This window comes from Oncorhynchus nerka, linkage group LG5 (assembly GCF_034236695.1).
Source record: "Oncorhynchus nerka isolate Pitt River linkage group LG5, Oner_Uvic_2.0, whole genome shotgun sequence".
Taxonomy (NCBI): Eukaryota; Metazoa; Chordata; class Actinopteri; order Salmoniformes; family Salmonidae; genus Oncorhynchus; species Oncorhynchus nerka.
Window position 1 is genome coordinate 47659120 of NC_088400.1, and position 18366 is coordinate 47677485.

Sequence of the window (18366 nt, forward strand, 5' to 3'; positions counted from 1 at the left end):
GTCCACATCATTTTCCTACCTCATGATGATCTATTTTGTGAAGTGCACCAGTCCCTCCTGCAGCAAAGCACCCCCACAACATGATGCTGCCACTCCCGTGCTTCACGGTTGGGATGGTTTTCTTCAGCATGCAAGCCTCCTCCTTTGCCCTCCAAACGTAACGATGGTCATTATGGCCAAGCAGTTCTATTTTTGTTACATCAGACCAGAGACATTTCTCCAAAAAGTACCATCTTTGTCCCCATGTGGAGTTGCAAACTGTAGTCTGGCTTTTTTATAGTTGGTTTGGAGCAGTGGCTTCTTACTTGCTGAGTGGCATTTCAGGTTCTGTCGATATAGGGCTCATTTTCCTCCAGGATCTTCACAAGGTCCTTTCCTGTTGTTCTGGAATTGATTTGCACTTTTCGCACCAAAGTACGTTCATCTCTAGGAGACAGAATGCGTCTCCTTCCTAAGCAGTATGACGGCTGCGTGGTCCCATGGTGTTTATGCTTGCGCACTATTGTTTGTACAGATAAACGTGGTACCTACAGGAATTTGGAAATTGCTCCCAAGGATGAACCAGACTTGTTGAGGTCTACAATTCTTTTTTGACTTCTTGGCTGATTTCTTTTGATTTTCCCATGATGTCAAGCAAAGAGGCACTGAGTTTGAAGGTAGGCCTTGAAATACATCCACAAGTACACCTCCAATTGACTCAAATGATGTCAATTAACCTATCAGAAGCTTCTAAAGCCATGACATCATTTTCGGGAATTTTCCAAGCTGTTTAAAGGCACAGGCAATTTAGTGTATGTAAACTTCTGACCCACTGGAATTGTGATTCAGTGAATTATAAGTGAAATCTGTCGGTAACAATTGTTGGAAAATTACTTGTGTCATACACAAAGTAGATGTCCTAACCCACTTGCCAAAACTATAGTTTGTTAACAAGAAATGTGTGGAGTGGTTGAAAAACGGGTTTTAATGACTCCAACCTAAGTGTATGTAAACTTCCGACTTCAACTGTAAGGGCATGCATGTGATAGGCATATCTGGCTTATATGATTATAATGGTCAAAATGCCTCTTGATCGTCTCAAAGTGTATGTTCATCACAGCATGACACCTAATGTGGCTCCGATCTATAGTAAATAAATAATTAGTCTGACATCTAATACAAAATATCTTTACTTAAGCAATGTCCAATATTAGATACAAGACAGCTTCATTTATGATATAACTGCATCATAAAATCATTATCGTCTTTGTACTTGTCAATTTGTATTTTTAAATCACTATTCCACACTAGCCGTGATAAACTTAAATATTTCCCAGAGAGCGGTCTCCCTTTGCAACTTATTGGTCTTGTGTCTCAGCTGCAAAGTAAAAGTCCTATTACAGTGCTCTGTGTCGTGACCTCCATTTCCTAATTTCGGGAAGGTTTCCTTAGTTGCTCCTCTTCAGCGGTTCTGCAGTCCAATTAGAGAGGTCTGTTTGTGTTTCCTGGCCTTCATTTTAATATCTGTAGTTCAGGAGGAGCAAACGCCGCCAAAGTCCCCCTAGTCCTCCTCTGAGTCGTCATTAGCTTAGCCCCACCCAGACCAGGCTAAAAATGAGCTGGGAAAAAAAAGAGTGAGAGCAAACTGTCAAAGGCTTGACTGCTTGTCTAAGCACAAACTAGCACTTGAGTGGCCACGCCGCTAAGCTAGGTATTCTTTCATCTGGCCGGAATGGGGTGCGAGTTCATCTCCGGAAGGTTCATTGATGTCATGTCACTTCACAACAAACAGTTACAGCGAGACTGTAGCGCAGACCGTAAATTAGAATAAAGCGAGAATCAGCGAGGGGTGAAAAGGGAAAGGAGGGAGAGTCGAGAGTGCACAACCTAATATAAATGATACCGGCTCCAACCATAGCCCGGGGATCCTACATCAAGATCAACTAATGTGCAATTAAGCTTCAGACTAGGAGAGAATCACCTTGTAAAAACATTTGTCAAGTAAACTGTTTTGCTGTTCTCTCCAGCTGCTAATTAACGAGGCACTGGGAAGAGGGGTTTGTTTGCCGACGTATTTACATATACATAAAGAAACACATCAGGCACGGTAGTGGAATGCGCCATTGCCAAAGCCCCTTTTATACATCTCTTAGATAGCAGTGACACGTATTCCCTGTCATTAAGCACTAATAGTTTACTTTACAGCTCATGAACTACAGTATAAACAAATTAAGCATGTCGCTAGTGCTGTGAGCTGAATGCGGTATTAAGGGGATGTGTGAGGGAAGAGGACGCTATGCTTTATTGTTGTGTCTGTCGGATTTAACGATATTGCAGCCTTTCGTGGCACAATAAAGTAGAAAGCACTACAAAGTCGTTTTCAAAGTCAAATCTATGCCCGTTGTTGGATTCTTGTGTTGTTGTTGTCAGGGAGAAAGGGCGAGGAGGAAGTCCAGGCTAGTGGGAGTCAGCAGGAAGCAGGAAGTGGCGGTACTCCCGGTGGGCAATAAGGACCGGGGTGGTGAATAAAAGGACGTGGCCAGGGCTTGTGTGCTGTGGCTCTGGGAAGAGGGGGCTGAGAATGCAGAGGGCATAGAACTGAGAGCTTGTGTGTGTGTGTGTGTGTGTGTGTGTGTGTGTGTGTGTGTGTGTGTGTGTGTGTGTGTGTGCGTGCGTGCGTGCGTGCGTGCGTGCGTGCGTGCGTGCGTGCGTGCGTGCGTGCGTGCGTGCGTGTGTTTCCTCTCCCTGGCAGGTGGGCAACATGGAGGGCATAGACATGCAGGTAGTGGGGGACTCCCAGGTGTGGGTGCCTGCTGAAGAGCCCATCGCTAACCCAGCTTTCCTCTTCAACTCCAAGATCTGGGAGATATGCCAGGAGCTACCCATCTACTGGATCCATCCCTCCCCCATGACAGGTACAGGGTCACCGGTGTCTCTCCACCCCTCTCCTCTCTCATTCTCGCAGCACTTTATAAATGGTGGGATGAGAGATTTGTTTTTGTAAAGTTGTATACTGATTGTAAAAATATGTTTTAGGCTTCTTTTTAGCGACCAGAAAAAGATGTCTACCTGGTTGTAATCTGGTTATCTGACCGTATAACAACCAAAATATGACATTGTTCCCAAGCACCTTGACGTTATTATTAAAATAAATTTTACCTGGTTGTAATCTAGTTATATGCTCTATTCAACCAGAATGGCATCATTATGACATCCCATGCCAGATTCTCTGTACTTTGTACACTGCAGCAGTTTAAAGAATGGTAAGCCTCTCAGAAAAACAGCCAGATTCATTTACAGTAGAAGGCAAGCTATTTTCCTTCAGATCGCCTCAAACAGGAGAAAAAAGTATGTTTCTGCTGTGATCTGGTAAAGTACATCAACAGCTGTTCTGTGTACTTCCTCCTTTTGGTGCAGATGCTGAGTTCCACGAGGTGGAGGATGATGAGGACATTCCTGATGCTGAGGTCGGAGGTCACCGCGTCGCCCGTGACATCCTGGACCAGGTTCCTGTCAATGACTATGTACGTACTGTACAGGGGCTGCATCTGAATTGGAACCATATTCCCTACTGTATATCATGCACTTGGTCAAATGTATACTGAACAAAAATATAAACGCAACATGCAGCAATTTCAAAGATTTTGCTGAGTTACTGTTCATATAAGGAAATCAGTCAATTGCAATAAATGTATTATGCCATAATCTATGGGTTTCACATGACTGGGCATTGACACTGCCTGGGAGGGCATAGGCCCACCCACTTGGGAGTCAGGCCGACCCACTGGGGAGTCAAGCCCAGCCAATCACAATGAGTTTTTCCCCACAAAAGGGCTTTATCACAGACAGAAATAAAACATTGGTGGCGGCTTATGATAGAGAAATGAACATTCAATTATCTGGCAACAGCTCTGGTGGACATCTCTGAAGTCAGCATGCCAATTGTACGCTCCCTCAAAACTCCCTCTGTGGTGTTGTGTGACAAAACAGCACATTTTAGAGTGGCCTTTTATTGTCCCCAACACAAGGTCCACCTGTGTAATGATCATGGTATTTAATCAGCTTCTTGATATGCCACACCTGTCAGGTGGATGGATTATCTTGGCAAAGGAGAAATGCTCACTAACAGGGATGTAAACAAATATTTGCACAAAATCTGAGATATAAGCTTTTTTGTGTATGGAACATTTCTGTTGATCTTTTATTTCAGCTCATGAAACATGGGACCAACACTTTACATGTTGCATTTATATTTTTGTTCAGTGTATATATAGGGCCTATACATTGAGATTACAACAATTAAAACTTCTTATGGTATAGGGGACGCTTGCGTCCCACTCTGCCAAAAGCCAGGGAAAATGCAGCGCGGCAAATTCAAATAAATGATATAAAAATCTAACTTTCATTAAATCACACATGTAAGATCCTCAATTAAAGCTACACTCGGTGTGAATCCAGCCAACATATCAGATTTTAAAAAGGCTTTTTGGTGAAAGCATAAGAAGCTATTATCTGATGATACCACAACAGTAAACAAAGAGGGTAGCATATTTCAACCCTGCAGGCGCTACACAAAATGCAGAAATAAAATATAAAACATGCCTTACCTTTGACGAGCTTCGTTTGTTGGCACTCCAATATGTCCCATAAACATCACAATTGGTCCTTTTGTTTGATTAATTCCGTCCATATACACTGCTCAAAAAAATAAAGGGAACACTTAAACAACACAATGTAACTCCAAGTCAATCACACTTCTGTGAAATCAAACTGTCCACTTAGGAAGCAACACTGATTGACAATAAATTTCACATGCTGTTGTGCAAATGGAATAGACAACAGGTGGAAATTATAGGCATCCCCAATAAAGGAGTGGTTCTGCAGGTGGTGACCAGACCACTTCTCAGTTCCTATGCTTCCTGGCTGTTGTTTTGGTCACTTTTGAATGCTGGCGGTGCTTTCACTCTAGTGGTAGCATGAGACGGAGTCTACAATCCACACAAGTGGCTCAGGTAGTGCAGCTCATTCAGAATGGCACATCAATGCGATCTGTGGCAAGAAGGTTTGCTGTGTCTGTCAGCGTAGTGTCCAGAGCATGGAGGCGCTACCAGGAGACAGGCCAGTACATCAGGAGACGTGGAGGAGGCCGTAGGAGGGCAACAACCCAGCAGCAGGACCGCTACCTCCGCCTTTGTGCAAGGAGGAGCAGGAGGAGCACTGCCAGAGCCCTGCAAAATGACCTCCAGCAGGCTCAAACGGTCAGAAACAGACTCCATGAGGGTGGTATGAGGGCCCGACGTCCACAGGTGGGGGTTGTGCTTACAGCCCAACACCGTGCAGGACGTTTGGCATTTGCCAGAGAAAACCAAGATTGGCAAATTCGCCACTGGCGCCCTGTGCTCTTCACAGATGAAAGCAGGTTCACACTGAGCACGTGACAGACGTGATAGAGTCTGGAGACGCTGTGGAGAACGTTCTGCTGCCTGCAACATCCTCCAGCATGACCGGTTTGGCAGTGGGTCAGTCATGGTGTGGGGTGGCATTTCTTTGGGGGGGCCACACAGCCCTCCATGTGCTCGCCAGAGGTAGCCTGACTGCCATTAGGTACCGAGATGAGATCCTCAGACCCCTTGTGAGACCATATGCTGGTGCGGTTGGCCCTGGGTTCCTCCTAATGCAAGACAATGCTAGACCTCATGTGGCTGGAGTGTGTCAGCAGTTCCTGCAAGAGGAAGGCATTGATGCTATGGACTGGCCCGCCCATTCCCCAGACCTGAATCCAATTGAGCACATCTGGGACATCATGTCTCGCTCCATCCACCACAGACTGTCCAGGAGTTGGCGGATGCTTTAGTCCAGGTCTGGGAGGAGATCACTCAGGAGACCATCCGCCACCTCATCAGGAGCATGCCCAGCCGTTGTAGGGAGGTCATACAGGCACGTGGAGGCCACACACACTACTGAGCCTCATTTTGACTTGTTTTAAGGACATTACATCAAAGTTGGATCAGCCTGTAGTGTGGTTTTCCACTTTAATTTTCACTTTAACTACAAATCCAGACCTCCATGGGTTGATAAATTTGATTTCCATTGATCATTTTTGTGTGATTTTGTTGTCAGCACATTCAACTATGTAAAGAAATAAGTATTTAATAAGAATATTTCATTCATTCAGATCTAGGATGTGTTATTGTAGTGTTCCCTTTATTCTTTTGAGCAGTGTATATCCAAAATGTCCATTTATTTGGCGCGTTTGTTCCAGAAAAAAACAGCTTCCAAATTGTGCAACGTCACTACAAAATATTTCAAAAGTTGCCTATAAACTTTGCCAAAATATTTCAATCTACTTTTGTAATACAACTTTAGATATTTTTAAACGTTAATAATCGATCAAATTGAAGACAGGTCTATCTGTGTTCAATACAGGAACACAACAAACCAAGCTACTTTTCAAGCCTTGCGCAACTCTCAACAATGTTACGCAGTTCCTAGATAGCCGTACTTCTTCATTGCACAAATGAATAACCTCAACCAAATTCCAAAGACTGGTGACATCCAGTGGAAGCGGTAGGAACTGAAAACACGTTCCTAAGAAATATCGTTTGCCAATGAGAACTCACTGAACAGACAGAGACCTAAAAAAAAGAAATTCTGAACGGTTAGTCCTCAGGGTTTTCCTTGCATAAGTTCTGTTATACTCACATACATGATTCAAACAGTTTTAGAAACTTCAGAGTGTTTTCTATCCAAATCTACTAATAATATGCATATCTTATATTCTTGGCATGAGTAGCAGGAAGTTGAAATTGGGCACGCTATTTATCCAAAAGTGAAAATGCTGCCCCCTATACCTTAAGAAGTTAATAACACCTGCTCTTTCCATGACTTAGACCGACAAGGTGATTCCAGGTGAATGCTATGATCCCTTATTGATGTCACTCGCTAAAATCCCATATTGATTACAGGTTAAAGAAGGATTTTTATGCCTTGAGACAATTGAGACATGGGTTGTGTATGTGTACCATTCATGGGCAAAAGAAAAGATTTAATTGCCTTTTGAACGGGTTATGGTAGTAGGTGCCAGGCGCAACGGTTTGTGTCAAGAACTGCAACGCTGTTGGGTTTCTCATGCTCAACAGTTTCCCATGTGTCAAGAATGGTCCACCACCGAAAGGACATCCAGCGAACTTAACACAACTGTGGAGCATTGGAGTCAACATGTGCCAGCATCCCTGTGGAATGCTTTTGATACCTTGTAGAGTCCATGCCCCGCCGAACTGAGGGCAAATGGGGGGGTGCAACTCAATATTAGGAAGGTTTTTCTAATGTTTGATATACTCTGTGTATACAGTAGTTCACTACTTTTGACCTAGTGGATGCACACCAAGACCACACTAGGAGATACGAGCCACGGTGGTGCCTGGTTCTCCTTCGTTTCTTTGTGCATGGAAATCGCTCGTTAATTGATGCTGACTTTCATGGCATCAAACGGACTTGTGTTTGTGTACCGCAGGGCATAGAAATTGCTCTATATATCTGTTTAAATGCACTTGCCTTGCTTAAGACTCCCTTAATGTCTCTCCATTACTGGAGAGGAATATCTAGCCTTCAAAGGCAGCAACTTTTTCCCTACAGTCTCAGCTGGAGCCTTTCTTGTCTTTTCTCGGGCGAAGGCAGGCATCTAGCGACGTACAAAGCAGCGCTCCCAAGGACACTCATTGCTGAATAGATAGCCTACATTTATTAATTATGCCTTAATTATCAAGTCAAGAAAGAAGAGTCTAGAGGCCAAAATGCCATATTTTTGTGCATGTGAGCGGCTTAGTAGTCTATGATTAATTACCCTTGACACACACGTACACGCAAAGGTAAACATACATACTGGACACACGCACAGACATCACAGTCAGGTGGGCCAGCATGCACGCACACACACCACAGCCATAATAGTAACCTTTATCAGGCTGGGCCCCGAAATACCTGCCTGCCTCCATGCACTCTCCTCCTATCCACCTCTCCTCCTCTATTCCTCTCCTCATCTCTGCTCATCCTCTATGGCTGCAGCTGCAATGCTATGTCCTGTAATTAAAGCATACCAGGAGATGAAACTCGCTCCCACTTTTTAAGGTAATACTGTACATAGCTAAAGCTCACCCATATTATGGCCACAGCCAGTCAGTGTTTGTGGGCCCGGAAAATAACAAAGACCTTTGTGACCAACGGAGGGGAGGCGATTCTGACCCCAGCACCCCTCCACCTGATCTGGCCTCCACCGTGGCCCCTTGCCTGTCCGCCAATGGAGCCCCTGATTTCGTATTTACACGAGTTATTTCGGTGCGGCATGACTTTTTATTTTTCAACCTGAATAATCATTCGAGTATCAGTCACAGAGTTGGGTAGATATATGGGGCCAACCTATAGCCAGGGCTGCCACGGTGGAGCATCCGCATGGCGCTGAGGCAGCGGCCCTGGATATCTCTCCAACTGAATAACTATCATCCAACATCGCTGGAGGAGCCGCATCACTGTCCTTGACCTAGATAGGGGAAGGATAAGTCTTCAAATATGATTGGGCAGCGGGGCTCAGTCGGTCAACCCGGCACTCACATGTTCTGGGACGGTTTTGGGCCAGTTGGAGGTTGGTGGTGGGCCATCGTGTGACACTGTACCTCTGCCCAGCCCTCTTTGGCATCCAAAGCTAGCATTGAAACAACACAGCTTCCCATGCATGAGTGGGCAGTGATGGTTCACAGGAAACCGAGGGTAAACAGAGGCTGTAAATACCTCCTCTGCTCCCTGACCGTAAGCTACACCAAACCGTAAACAGTTACTGCCTGGGCCTGTGTGGTTCAGCTGGTAAGAGCATGGCGAGTGGTGCGAATGATGCCAAGGTCGTGGGTTCATGTCCTACATACTGTACTCCTACTAAAAATGTATGCAAGTTGCTTTGGATAAAAGCTAAGTGGCATATTTTACTAATATGTTTAATATTACATTTCCCCTTGAGTTTAACCATTAGAGGTTTCACCCTTGCCTGCATAATGAGAAAATGTGGCTTTTCATGTGGATGATGAGACCACACAATTAGCGTTGGGAGTACAAAGCAGTACCTGCTTCATATTCGTCGTCGCGTCTTGATTCTCTTCCTCCTTATTATTGAATAACTGACTGAAAGTTTTCAACTTGACAGACTGATCAAACCTCTGATATGATGTTATGTGTGAGGTGCCGTTTCGGTGTGTGTCAAAAATCCGACGGAGTCGAGGGTAATGACTTTTACCCATGGTTAATGCTGCTTGATTGTGACGAGCGCAGATTTCCCAGGGTGCCCCATTCCGAACACCGTTGAAGAGGGGAATTTAAAGCCAAAATTATTAATATACGCTTTAAAAAAGGATGCCTCTGATTAATTTGTCTCAGACGTACAATACCAACCGATTGTCTGTTTGTTTTTGTAATCACCCATTATTTGAATAAATATATTTCGCTTCATTTTCCCTAACTGAAGCTCTGGATTTGGATTTCATACCGTCACAGTTTTAGCTGTGAGGTGGCTGACAAGATTATTGTCTATGTTGTTTCCATAATAGATTGTTGCCTCGCAGCTGATGACTCTAAACTTGACTAAAATCATCCATCAGTAATTGCCCACCAGCCTTTGTCAGAGTCGTAAATCAAACACACCTTTTGCATATCATCTTTTTTTTCTGAGTTGTTAGTCCCCCATGTTAAGAGTATGCAGTGTTAGTCCATTTATCATCTGTGACAGCAGTTGTGATGGCTGATTCGTGATTTGAATCCTACTTACTGCACTGTTTGTGTTGTGTATTTAAAGTGCTGGCTCCAAAAGTTATGGGAGCCTGAATGTAGCTTAACGCCAGCCACAAACACTACAGTCCACAACATCTGTGAGACCCTGGGCTATTTAGTGCCCTATAAACTATTTCCTGTGACTAATACTGCTTTTCTAGGGAAGTAGCCAAACAACTTCCAGTCCACACTGCCCATAGTTTATAGTAGAGGAGAAATTAGGGTCAGAGCTATGTGTTCCTATGGGTCCCAGGCCTTTTCAAGACTGGGGTGAAACAATGACCTTGCATTGTTCCCCCTCTCAATGGATTTCTGTGAAATTTTGTTTGTCTTCTGTTATGAAAGGCTGACTCATAAGGAAAGCATCAGGTAAAGTCCAAAGGGGGGACAATTGGTCTCTTTCATCAAAGCTATTTAACCAGACAGTGCTGGATTGTCTCTGAAGTTTTAGTCAAATTCACTCAATACAGGAGATTGAAAACGTTGTCAAATGCATGTATCTGTGCAGCTCTGGGAGGGCTTTAAGTGGCACTTCTCTGAGTCCAATTCAGAATTGCCCTCGATCAAAGGCATGGCACTCAGCCCTAACTCCGTCTGGAGAGGGCATGGGCCCGGGGGACTGGCACAATGGAAAAAGCTAAGGGCCATTAATTCTTCCCAATTTACCTTTCGTTTGGGTTTCATTTGGCCCTTATATTAATTCACACCCATTCAGCGCGAGCAAATAAAAGAATCCTTGTTAGTCGATCATTACTTTCCTAATTGCTTTAGGAATGTGCCATCCACTTAAAGTCAAGGTCAGGGGGAGGGTGCCCAAGATGAAGAGCCTCTAATTTGTAGGCTCTAATGGAGGGGTGGCGGCCATTTTGACTCAGCTCGCATGGGTCACAGCAGGGGGAGTGGGGGGTCAGAGATGAAAAAAATACTGTAAATTTCCCAGTAAACGGCAGTGTCAGTCACTTTGATTGAATATAGCCCTGGGACAAAGGGGCCGAGGACTCTTGGATGTGAGATGGAGCTTGGAAAGAGTAATGCTACCACTGACATAACAGAAAGGTCAAGGATATTATATCATGTTTTATGCTTCCTGATCGAGGCGGCCCCGCTTTCCAATGCTATCTTGATCCGTGTGTCACGGTCGAGCGTGGAACCATTTTGACCGTTCATTTCCTTGGACATCCATTTTAATCTTTCTCTTCTGTTTAGTTGCTTCATAGCTTTTTTCTGACCAACGACCGAAGCGAGAACATCGAGTCACCCAATCAAATCCTCTGTCCTGACTGTCCCTGCTCTGGGAGTGCTGCTATTCATCATGTGTGTGACCCTACTTTTGTGTTCTTCACAGGGAAAAGAAAAGGAGATTGATTTTGCTTGATAAATATTTAATTTAAAGTATAAGTGCAGACCTTACTGAACAGAAAATTCTGAAGCCAAAAGAAAGAGAAACATTTAGCACTTAATTTTCGAATAAGGAGCTACCGCAGAAGAATAAACCTTGCCAGTGCGGTGTAGACATTCCACACTCCACCTATACTTCCAATTAAATGTTCTCAAGATCGCTGTGTGTCTTTCTCTTTCCCTGGCTCTCCTTTCTTTCTATCACCTGCCCTTTGAAGCACTTCATTTCTTTCCTTCCTTTCATCGACTTGCCACTTGTCCTTCACAGAGAGACATTGGAGTTGAGCTGGATAACCGTCTAGATGACCGTGGCTACTGCTGCCAGCACTGTCGTCGTGGTTACCGCTATTGCCAGCGCTACTATGAGCCACTGGGGGGTTTTAACCCCTACCCGTACTACTACCAAGGAGGACGTGTCATCTGTCAGATCATTATGCCCTGCAACTGGTGGATCGCCCGTATGCTCGGGAGAATATGATTGGATGGTCAAACTGGATTCACTATGTTTCAGCTCACATGATAGGTGCATTCATGTTAGGCTGGATTTACACCACACGAGGCGTAGCGTCCCAGCAACCACTTTGTGACTTCACCATGTACAACACAGACTTTGGTGCTTGCCAGAATTTGTAATAAACGAATGCAACCCTTGCTACTCCCCAATCGCTATTCCAAAGCCTTTGTGATAGCAAAACATTTATAGTACACAATTGTAATCCATCCTGTCTCAAAAATAAGCAAATTGACTGGCAGTCTTGCCTTCGGTCTAAATTGAGTTTTGGGAGCGTCTGGGCGATATCTCTAAGATCTCCCGAGCTGTTACATTGTGAATGTTTACCTAGCCATCAAATTCTGGTTGTGTGGCCTTGTTGTGTCTGTGCACTGAAGTGCAATTTTGCTTTCAACATGTTTTCAATCAAAGTGCTACGTTTGGCTGTTTCTCTCATTGCTGCATTTCTTTCTCATTTAATTTTCCTCTATATGTTTATTATAGGTGGCATGTAACCGACATTCTCTTGCTTGTGGAGCAGACCTGGGTTTAAATAGTATTCGATTTTTATCAAATACTTTGAGCGCTTGATTGAGCCTTCCTCGAGTGACAAATAGGGAATGGTTTGCACTTTTTGGACTATCCCAGTGGTGCGCACTATAATCTCAGTCAAACTCAGCTTAAGTATTTAACAAAAAATTATATTTTAACCCAGGTCTGCTTTGAAATATGATAACCAATAATGTATATAGAACTGTAGCCTGCTCACTCTGTCAACCCTTTCTAGACTTTATCGGTTGAACAAAAATAACATAAGTCCTTTTTTTGTGAATTATGTATTTTGACTATTGTTACCACAGTTAGCATGTTACCTTGAAATAGTGTTTTTACTATCAGAATGAGTCTACTAATTATAATAAAGCAATAGCTATATACATGTATATGTGTCACAAACGTGTGTAGAGGAGGACCAAGGCACAGCGGAGGACAATATCCCACAAACACAGGTGTGAAACAGCTACTTAAATATGATCCCCAATTAGAGACAACGATTACCAGCTGCCTCTAATTGGAAATCATACAAATCACCAACATAGAAAATAAACTTAGAACACCACATTGAAATAAATAAACTAGATCACCCCCAGTGACAATATGCTGCATTCTTCTAATTTAACTTGATCATATTTATTTGATGTAAACACATTTTTGTTATTTTATGCAGCATTGTTTTAACTACAATGGCTGTAAATGACTGTAATAGTACCACAGTTCAATTACCATACAGTAATATAATCTTTGCTAATTTTCCCATTTGCTCAAGCTCACGATAAGTATGCTCTGAACAGTGATTCTACCAGCATGGTTAAGCCTACAAGAATAAGAAAGATTTCATGGCTTGACATGCTTAAGTGATCAACAAGTACATACAATTAAAATGTATCTTGAAACTAAATTACATCTAATACCCACTCATATCAAGATAAAGAACTGATTTTTACAGTCACCGTGAGTATGGCGATACGGCATCCATATTAAGACATTTTATCCAGTGACTATTGGAGTTTCGCCTGACAATTGAGGAACTTCCTAACTTCCTAATAAGGATGCCAAAGTAAGGTTTCAACTTGCTGAAATTCCAACATTGGTTGATAAAGGTCAAATGCTATACATTCAAATGGTCCAGTTCTGCAGTTCAAATAACCTTTTGATCTATCAGTTACTGTATGTCCTGAATCGAAAATTGAAAATATTCCACTTTGCTTCATAAAGCATTATACACCCTGTGCTCTATGGAAGTAGTTATAGATGTTTATGAGCGCTGTTATTAGCACCGATGTTATAATGTATTATAGAGGTAGTTCATAAGAAGTGTTACTGATATCCTTCCTCAAAAATAAACCTAAGTAGATGTTTTTTTAATCAAAACAATAAAAGAGGTAAACATGCAAACTTAAAAAGGCAGATGAGAAACGATAGAACCGGTTTCACTTTGATTCATGTTTTTTTGAAGTACATCCAATGCCTTTCTCTGTACCCTCCCTTCCAGGAATGTTGCTTTAAACATAGGTTCTCTTGATTATATCTCTACATTTACAATGTTGAGAAGAAAGTTAAAAAAAAACAATAAACCTCAAACTAATTATAGGTACAATCATCCCGTAGTCATGCAAAGATCCGCCATAAACTTGTCTCCTCTTCCCACACCTGCTCATAATCACAAAGTAGAATTCACCTGGGCTGTGTTCGTTAGGCACCAAAGGGAAGAAAACCGACTCAAACAGGGAGGAACTACCTGGACTTCTCCAATAAGAAACAGTCATTTTGGTTTTACTGCAGAGTGCCCTGCTGAACATGACCCTGGCCATACATATGTGGAGTGGATTTCATCTCGATCTCATCATTTGTTGAACAACAGATGTTATAAAATATTTTTTAAACAATCTAACCACTGATCACTTAAACCTTATTCATTACAGGTTAAATATTAGAAACTAGTAGAAATATGAAAAAGTGCAAAACTCACCTTAATTATGCAAATGTTTTAACAGGTGGAAGCAAAGAACTTGGAGTTCAAGCTGCAAACACATCGTATTTTCAAATCGGTTAACAAATCAGATAATTGCAAACATACTTCAAATGTGCTGACAGGCAGCTCCACCATGCCCCAAGGCGGTTCTGAAAAGTGCATGAAATCTGTGTTGATATATATTTTGTTTCTCCCTATATTTTTTCCCTTATCACGTCAAATGCTGCTGTGTTTACTGAAGCTGACACAATCACTATATTCTAGCAACAGACACGCCAAATGACTAAGAGAGAAGGGAAAGGAGAGGGGGGAGAGAGAGGCAGAGCTGTAGAGGGAGACTGAGAGACAGAGCAAGTCAAACAGAGAGAGGATGGCCTGACGGACTGACTGTGTATGAAATGATTAGGTCATCTGAGCACTAGCATTTAATTTTTTCCCCTTTTTCGTGATATCGAATTGGTAGTTAGTCTTGTCCCATCACTGCAACTCCTGTACGGACTCGTTAGAGACGGAGGTCAAGAGCCATGCGTCCTCTGAAACATGACCCTGCCAAGCCGCACAGCTTCTTGACATGCTACTCGCTTAAGCCGGAAAGCCAGCCGCACCAATGTGTCGGAGGAAACAACGTACAACTGGTCAGTGTGCATGCGCCAAACCCTCCTCTAACCCGGACAACGCTGGGCCAATTGTGCGCCGCCTCATATGGGTCTTGCATTGACGGCCGGCTGTGACACAGCCCGGATTCGAACCCGGGTCTGTAGTGATACCTCAAGAACTATGATGCAGTTCCTTTCGATTGCTTAGGCACTCGAGAGGCACCTGAGCACTCGAGAGGCCCCTGAACACCCCTGAGCACTTGGCTATTGTGCGGTTGTGAGAGTATATTGCCCATGGGAGCCTGGAGAGACATTTTCAATTGGCCGCCTCAACCAGACGGTGGAAGGTGATACAGATAGTACAGCGATAGTGTTACCAAGAACGTTCCACGCCTACTTGGGAGCCTTGGCCAATGAATAAAGAAGACCATGAAAGTCAATCTGTATTATTCACCTCACAATTCATCTTTCTGTTGTCCTCCCCTCATAAATTAGGATTTCTGAAGGTAAACAAGAAAGGTGAAGGTTGTTCTATTAGACAATGATTTGGTACATTTTCCCCAACTAATAATGAGTGTCTCGATGTGAATTTGGTCCATAACTGTCAAATTGGCCAAGAATAAAACCTCAGTTGTTCTCCATCTTGCTATGAGAGAAATACATTCGGATTAATACCTGATTCGTGAGTGATGATGGAAGAAGTTAACATTTTGAGAAGAGAGACCGTAGGCAAACTTTGTTCGGCTGTTGAAATTCATATGAAATGTGAATCTTCCAATTTGTGAGTAGGTGTATCGTTACTCAACAGATACCCACTCCAAATGACTACAAGCTACACATTAAAATGTGTATCTATGACTTTGCTCATACTGTAGTAAACATCAGAATCGGTAGTTTCAAAGGCAAACCCTCATGCCCATGGTCCTCATGCAAATTATTCAGCATCTAGGAAGAAAATCCCTGTGAGCTTGTTTAGCATTGCGAGCAGAGCAGGCATACAAAAGAGAAACAGTGCTCTAGGACCCATGCAACCAATAAATTCAGTCCACTAGGTTAACAGTGTCGAGAGGGATTTGCTTCGCATGACTGGCCCAAAGATTAGTAACAGGTACTGTAGCCCACTAACCCACACTTGTGAATTCTCTCCTTTTGTTATCTCAGAGCTAAATTCAGTCATTTTGCTACTTCAAAGCTGTTTATTTTGGTTTCAAGCATTACTTGTCCATTCATTTAGTTGTGCTGGGTTGTTCTTGGGGAAATTGATTGTAAACTTAAAGGCTATGCGGACATTATGAGAGAGGGGGAGAGCCGTATTTGGCTTGTCAGGTGGATAGTGTTACAGATGTATTGCTAGTGCCATCTTGTGGTGTCATGGCCATTTTAAGACATTACCAGTGTTGCTTTTATGTTATGACTACCTATAGGGGCCCTATGCTTTCACTTGTCATCTTGAGTACATAAATGCCTTTCTTTGCCCTTTCTAAATCAAACTTTAAAGCATCAGTAAAACTCAAACATATGTTAGTCTATGGCCACTGTGCTCTAAATCCTTTCATATATTCAGAGCCCAGTGGTCCCTCAGATGGCTATCAATATTACAGTCAATGCGGGTTGCTTGGCAGAGCACAGTGCATGGCAGTAGTACTACTAGGCCATGAGACAACAGATAAACACTACTATGCTTGGGCTGTATTGTGAGGTCAGTGCCCAAGGTCCGTGATGTACTGACGGTCTGGTGTTTGAATAATCTCTCCGCCATGGTTCCCAACACAGGCTGGAGGCTCTTCCATGTCAGTTGTCATCCTTCAACAGCTCCACACTCCGCTTGAGAGAGGCATGCGGAACGGCAGTGAACACTCACTAGCGCTAGCTAACTCGTCTCACACTGTCACTTGCTGCAGGTGACGCAGGAAATAGCCTTCTCCCCTCCCAGGACCCGGCTGGGCTGGATGGCTCTCTCTCTGGGCCTGTCTGACTCACTGCCAACACACACACACACACTAGCTCGCCTTTCATTAGCTTTATAATCCCACTAGATTCTTGCTGGGTTTGAATTATAGACACCACCACAAGTCTATTCAGGTACAGTGAAAAGGTAGGTAGCAACTCACTCTGTGAGATAGCATGAGACATGTAAAAGGGGACGGTTTTGAAGTATCACATCGATATGGACAACCTCCTTCCCTCAGTAAGAGCATTGAAGATGGGTCGTGGCTGGGTCTTCCAACATGACAACGACCCGAAACACACAGCCAGGCTAACTAAGGAGTGGCTCCGTAAGAAGCATCTCAAGGTCCTGGAGTGGCCTAGCCAGTCTCCAGACCTGAACCTAATAGAAAATCTTTGGAGGGAGCTGAAAGTCTGTATTGCCCAGCGACAGCCCCGAAACCTGAAGGATCTGGAGAAGGTCTGTATGGAGGAGTGGGCCAAAATCCATGCTGCAGTGCAAACCTGGTCAAGAACTACAGGAAATGTATGATCTCTGTAATTGCAAACAAAGGTTTCTGTACCAAATATTAAGTTCTGCTTTTATGATGTATCAAATACTTATGTCATGCAATAAAATGCAAATGAATTACTTAAAAATCATACAATGTGATTTTCTGGATTTTGTTTTATATTTCGTCTCTCACAGTTGAAGTGTACCTATGATAAAAAAATAACAGACCTAGTTTCCTGAAACAAGTCACCTATGGCTTTGCAGGAGTGTGTGGTCCACAGCTTTCTGGGGAGAGGGTGTGGGTGTCGTGCAAGTGTGTGCAGCAGCCAAACCCAGCTGCAGTAGGCCACAGCCACCGCTGTCCCCCAGCACAACTGGACTAGCCGCATCACACACATACTAATGTATTCATCTGCCAACAGCAACTGGAGGAGGACTTTGAGGTACAGTCCAATCAGTCCCTTCAGCCTGCTAAAGGCTTCATTCCAGTTTCATGTAAAAGGCCTTTTATTATCCTCTTCTTCAAATGCCATGTTACAGATTGTCCCCCTACTACACAGCACAGCACTATGTCTCTCTAACTTCAAAGCTTCGAGCCACTTCAATACCATTATGTGTACAATAAAATAGCTTTAGAAACCAGCAGCTCAGCTGCTTCTGCTATTATCTGGAACATACGTTTTCTGTCTGTCTGTCTGTCTGTCTGTCCGTCTGTCTGTCTGTCTGTCTGTCTGTCTGTCTGTCTGTCTCCTGAGAAAATCAAATCAAATGTTATTGATCACATACTCATGGTTAGCAGATGTTACTGCAAGTGTAGCAAAATGCTTATGATTCTAGTTCCGACCCTTCAGCAATATCAATAAGTAATCCAGCAATTCCACAACAGCTACCTAATACACATAAATCAAAGTAAAGGGATGGAATAAGAATATGTACATATAAATATATGGATGGGCAATGACCGACCTGCATAGGCAAGATGCAATAGATGGTATAAAATACAGTATACTGTATACATATGGGATGAGTAATGCAAGATATGTAAACATCATTATTAAAGTAGCATTAATAAAGTGACTAGTGATCCAATTTGTTAGTGGACAATAATTTAAGTCTGTATGTA

The 18366-nt window shown here is 43.2% G+C and overlaps 1 protein-coding gene across 2 annotated transcripts in view; it reads left to right on the forward strand.

Annotated features, from left to right (window-relative positions):
- The window catches only part of LOC115129595 (tenomodulin-like), a 139859-nt gene that overhangs the window by 94379 nt on the left and 27114 nt on the right, over nt 1-18366 (forward strand). The window contains exons 5-7 of one of the 2 annotated variants that reach the window (XM_029660133.2): nt 2732-2894; nt 3397-3503; nt 11456-12618. In XM_029660133.2, coding sequence (XP_029515993.1) covers nt 2732-2894; nt 3397-3503; nt 11456-11665 — 480 coding nt within the window. In that variant the 3' untranslated portion in view covers nt 11666-12618. Of the gene's footprint in view, nt 1-2731; nt 2895-3396; nt 3504-11455; nt 12619-18366 lie in introns of those variants that run through there. The other variant, XM_065018696.1, reaches the window with a different exon arrangement.